This window comes from Gossypium hirsutum, chromosome A13 (assembly GCF_007990345.1).
Source record: "Gossypium hirsutum isolate 1008001.06 chromosome A13, Gossypium_hirsutum_v2.1, whole genome shotgun sequence".
NCBI classification, from domain to species: Eukaryota; Viridiplantae; Streptophyta; class Magnoliopsida; order Malvales; family Malvaceae; genus Gossypium; species Gossypium hirsutum.
This window is the reverse complement of record NC_053436.1, coordinates 81416803-81422424: the sequence shown is the minus strand read 5'-3', so window position 1 is coordinate 81422424 and position 5622 is coordinate 81416803. Positions and strand designations below refer to the sequence as shown.

At 29.8% G+C, this 5622-nt stretch overlaps 1 protein-coding gene across 1 annotated transcript; it reads left to right on the top strand.

The window, feature by feature from the left end:
• The first annotated feature begins 1496 nt into the window (after positions 1-1496).
• On the top strand, positions 1497-4318 carry LOC107895059 (O-acyltransferase WSD1). The gene is made up of 7 exons (XM_016820259.2): positions 1497-1847; positions 2392-2955; positions 3043-3109; positions 3190-3293; positions 3386-3595; positions 3700-3819; positions 3918-4318. Exons 1-7 carry the CDS (start codon positions 1590-1592, stop codon positions 4077-4079), a joined length of 1485 nt encoding a protein of 494 aa, XP_016675748.1. The 5' UTR covers positions 1497-1589; the 3' UTR covers positions 4080-4318.
• The last annotated feature ends 1304 nt before the right edge of the window (positions 4319-5622 follow it).

The following is a 5622-nucleotide window of genomic DNA, read 5'->3' as shown; positions in this document are numbered from 1 at the left end:
GTACAAAGACTAAATTAAAAATCCGTGAAGTGTACATAAACTTATGACATATTTTAACCTTTATACTACAAAATATTTATTATTAATATATCTATAATTGTAATAAATATTTATTATTAAAATATTAATATTGAATATTTTCAATAATATTTGAATAATATTATTTAAAATTATTATTTTTAAAATTTATTATTAAAATAAAATTAAAATATTAAATAATTTATTATATGACTAAATATAAATAATTAAATATGTATGTTTAATAATATTGAAAAATATAATATTTTAAATATTTTAAAAATAAAATTTATTATCAATATAATAATATTAAGCTTGATTTAAATTAATTTTTATATAAAAATAAAATTATCTATAGATAAGCTCTTTTCCGGAAAATAACTTACTCTTTCCAAGATGGTAAGTCATTTTACAGGAAAAATGACTTATTTTACCTTAACCTGTAAGTCATTTCCGGTTGACCAAATTATTTTCTGTGAAACAAACAATGGAAAATGTAGAAAATATTTTCCGTAAAACCTTTGACATGTAAACAAACAAACCTTTATATTAGTTTGATTTCACTTTATAATTAAATATGTATTTTTAATTATATAATAATTGTATTGTATTTTTTAAAAATTTTAAGAAAAACGGACCTGTAAGAGCATATTTGATTGAGAATTTTGTTAGCAAAATTTCTACAATAAAAGTTATCGCTATCAAAGAAATTCAATTTCATTTTGACACCTTAACCACTTAAATCCTCATCATCTATTTAATATTTTTTTTATATAATATTGGAGGAGACGAGTTGATAGAATTTGAATTCATGTGAAATGAGTGTTTGATAAAAATTTTAATTATCACCCATATAAAACAATATATATTCTATTTAATAGTTAAGCTAAGCATAATTATTGAGGTTAAAAAAAATTGAAATTAATTTTAGTTTCAAAGTTTTTAAGGACACATCTTTTTTACATTAATTTATTGCAACAACAAAAAATATATAGATATGAATTGGAACGTATTAAAATGTGTGCTTAATAGAAAATATTTTTTTACATAATTTTTTTAGTGTGTATAAATCTTTTGGGTTGTAATGTGTATATAATATTCTGTTTTTAAAATTTTGAGAAAAAAAATTATTAAAATATAAAATTCCAAAAATACTTCAACTACGTTTAATCCGAATATAGGGGTAAATAAGGATTAAGGAGCCTGCCTTTGGCCCTGTTTCCTTGAGAAATATTGCAGGAAATGTTAATGGGTGGAGTCTTGTTGATATGTGCAGAGAGATCAAATCTGAAGCTGATAAGCTTGCCAAGTCTGGTATTAACAGGCCAAGTGCCCTCGTTACGGTTCTAAGTGGTTATTGACTGCATTAATCACAATTTATTTATAACAGTGACTAAATTGTTATTTTGTTGATTCAATGCAATTAATTACAATTTTGTCCTGATGTCTGATTTCTATAAATATATAGACGTCAAATGCGAATCCAAGCAAGCAAGAACAAATAGAGAGAGAGAGAGAGAGATCAAATTTAGTTTTTTTATATTTCTCCTTTTTGAGAGTAAAAAATATATATGGAGTTGGAACGTAAGAATGGGGAATGGATAAAATCGGGAAGCTGTGATCTTGGTCTTAGAAGAATAAAGGTAAGAAAAGAAAGCGTTGATGAGGAAGAGGAGCCCTTGAGTCCCATGGCTCGTATGTTCCAACAGCCTGAATCCAACGTCTACATTATTGCTATGTTGGGATTTAAGAGCCCCATTGACCCACACTTTCTCAAGGCAAATTTGGTTTACACTTTTCTTAAACATTCTCGTTTTTCTAGTGTGCAGGTAAGAAAGATTAAGAAATTTAGAATTTTTTAATACAATACTAAGAATAAGGAATCACAGCTCAAATTCATATCAATTATATATGAGGAAAACTTAGATCACTACTGAATTTTAATCAAAATTTTTAATTACGTTTTATATTTTTCATAATATAAACCATATATGATATCTCCATCCGTATTAAACTCCAAACATATTTGCTTTGGTTTTTGGCAAAACAAACTTTCAAAGATCCTTAAAAAATTGGATAAGTTACTTGAATTTTGGAAATGCTCAGCTCAGTGTTTTAAGGATTACTTTAATTATTGTCTACTATAAAATTATTTATTTATAATTAATGGGCAAAGAGAATATATATTTATATATAATTATTAGCACATACTAGTGCTTCAATACATTTATATATATATGAGTAGACTGACGAATGAATGAAAATGTTTCACTTGGTAAAACTAAATTTAAAGTTTAAGCTATCAGCATAAACCTAAGTCTAGTACATCTACTTGAGCATTTTTAACATTTTCTTTTAAAAAAAATCCATTAGGTTGCAGATGAGAAGAATGGTGGAGAGGTGAAATGGGTGAAAACAAAGGTAGACTTAGATAATCATGTTAAAATACCCATGGTTGATCAACATATGGCCTCCCCAGATCAGTTTGTTGAAGATTACATTGCCAACCTTACCAACACCCACATTAGCACCTCCATTCCCATGTGGGATGTCCATATTTTGAACCTCAAAACCTGTGATGCTGAATCCACACTGGTTATTCGAGTTCATCATTCCCTTGGCGACGGAACATCTCTCATGTCATTCCTCATCTCTTGCTGTCGCAAAACATCTGAACCTGACGCCTTGCCTAGTTTTCCGGCCGCCAAGAAATCGAGACCTGACGCCGGATGGTTTTGGAAATGTTGGTCTGTGTTGTTATTAGCGTGGAACACTTTGGTTGATATATGGATGTGTGTGGCGACAACGTACTTCTTGAAGGACACCCAAACACCCCTCAAAGCACCTTCAAGAGCAGTTGCTTTTACTTCTAGGAGAATTATGCGTCGAACTTTCTGTGTTGATGATGTCAAATTGGTGAAGAATGCAACCAACACGGTTAGTCTAGTCTAGTCCACCATTTTCATAGCACTTAAGTATAAAACTTAAGTATAGTTGATAAGTTTTGGTATGATTAATTTGCAGACGGTGAACGACGTGGTGCTAGCAATCACACAGGCAGGCTTGTCTCGCTATCTCAACCGAAAATATGGTAATTAAGGTTGCAAGATGGATAACATGAAAACTGATATTGCAGTTTGATATTAACAAATGCTATATATGAAATGGCAGGCAAAGGTACGGGCGATGGAGAATCATGGGAAAACAACCTTCCCAACAGTATTCGTCTTACAGCAACTCTGTTCATCAACTTGAGATCATCTCCAGGGATTTATGTATTGACTTCATTAGCAGTTTCCTTCAAAGAAAAACCAAAAACTTCAATATTTAAAAAATAATAATAATCTCATTATAATTTAATTTACAGGCCATAGCAAAAATGGTGAAGAAGCATAGCCAAACCGAGTGGGGGAACAAGATTGGTTATGTTCTCTACCCATTTAAAATTGCATTGAAAGATAACCCATTGGATTACATTCGCGATGCCAAAGCAACAATGGACAGAAAAAAAGCTACTCTTGAAGCTCAATTCAGGCTGTTTATGGCCAAGGTTTTTGTGAGGTTTTACCCTACCAAAGTAAGACGACATATATTGTTCCTTCAAGATTAGCCTTTACGTATAGAGAAAGGTATATTTCAATTAGATTGAAAATTCTTATATTGATTGTACATTAATGGCAGCTGGCCACATTTCCATTGACGACTATGTGGTTCTCGAATGTGGCGGGACCACAGGAGGAAATTAGCCTTTTTGGCAATCAAGTCACCTTCATTGCTCCATCTTTATATGGTCAACCGGTGGTAAGTTTAAATTACGATTTCTTTGGTGAACCAGGGAAAATTCCCGTATAAACCTATATGATGAAATAGGGGTAAGTTAGCCTTTCATTAATTTGCAGGCGCTCACAATTCATATAATTAGCTATGAGAAGAAGATAAGTATGGTGTTATCGGTGGATGAAAACATTATTCCTGATCCCTATCAGTTGTGCGATGATTTTGAAGAAGCTCTTAAACTCATCAAGAAAACTATCGTTGCTGAAGGTCTGATAAAGAAGTGATTTAGAAGGGTCGTTTCGAGTTTCAGTACGTAGTGGGCTGTGTGGCCATAATAAAGTTGCTTAAATATCTCTAGGATTGGCGTGTATGCTTTGGTTAGTTTTCATACCATGCCATCATGTTTTGTGAACTATACTTACTATAATAAGCAAATAAAGTTTGGATTTGGACAACAGCTGTCGTATACATACGTGAACAGGGAGGCCTTAAATACCCACTACAGGAAACTCATCTTTTAACAACCAAATTCGGTAATCATGTAATAAACAACAATGGTGTAAATTTAGAATATTCGTAATCACTTTTAAATATTGTTATGGGATAAGATTTGTCGATAAAATAAATCATTATTAAATGTTTTATCGTATAATTTAATTTTTTGGTCATTAATCGCAATAATACAATTTGTTATTGTGAATTTTTTATGAAATATGTAACAACAGAATTAATTGTTAGTAAATCTTATTATATTAGTAACGATTATAAAATATTATTTTTAAATTTCAAGCGTATTTATTAAATAATCGATCCATTTATTAATAAAATAATAATAATAGATTCATACTTCTATATTAAAGGGATTGGTCAATTTTTTTCTCAATAAACCAACATTGCTTATATATGTTTGGTTGCAATTATTTGGCTCAATGGTGAAGCCAACATTTTTGTGACAATGATTATGAAATAGTAATTGAAAATGCATTGTTATGATGTTAATATGAATTACTATTGAAACGTTTGTCAATATTTATAGTTATCATAACGCAATTTAAATTTTTTTATAATGATATTTAAATCAAGTTAGAAAAGTGGAGTGAGCCTCAAATAAAGCATTTGAATCCTCAACTCCTCTCATCTACTTTCCATACGAATTGGTTAGATGAATTAAGGGATTGGTAAATTTATTTAAGGAATGAATCCTTTTTTGCTTAAAAATAAAACATTGTTGTTTCCATCTATTTATTTAAAGGATCGATCCCCTTTTTAATAAAAAATAAAATAAAATACTGACCCGTCCTCTTATTCCAAGGGTTTAATCAACTCTTTCTTTATAATAGAATATACCTATAATTTTGTTAATCAAATGAATTGATCCATTTACTTGATTGATCCTTCCTTTTTTACAGAAAAAGACACCAACCTTTCTATTTAAAACAAACGATCAGTCCCTATAATAAAGAGATCCATCCCTTTTTCTATAAAACATACACACAATATTTTATTAAGTAAAAGAATCTATCCACATATTTAGTGATTAATCCTTTTTCTACAAAAGTAATACTAATGTGATTTTTTATTTAAATGAATTTCCTCCAAAAACACCTATGTTGCTTTTTCCCTACAACACTAACTACTTATAAATATAGAATGGAGTTTTGGTTTCAACATTCATGGTTAAGCTTTGCATCGAGTATTTTCAATAAAATTTATATCTAGTTAGTTTTCTTCTCAAGTCACTTCTACTTTTATGTATATGTAGGCTATTAGCCAAAATTTTGAAAGTCATATAGGTCGTTGTTGGGGGTGTGATTTTAATGTAACAAT

Coding starts and splice junctions, on each gene's coding strand:
- LOC107895059 (XM_016820259.2), top strand. CDS start 1,590: ATGGAGTTGGAACGTAAGAATGGGGAATGGATAAAATCGGGAAGCTGT. Junction 2,956..3,042: donor TGAAGAATGCAACCAACACG/GTTAGTCTAGTC, acceptor ATTAATTTGCAG/ACGGTGAACGACGTGGTGCT. Junction 3,294..3,385: donor GATCATCTCCAGGGATTTAT/GTATTGACTTCA, acceptor TTTAATTTACAG/GCCATAGCAAAAATGGTGAA.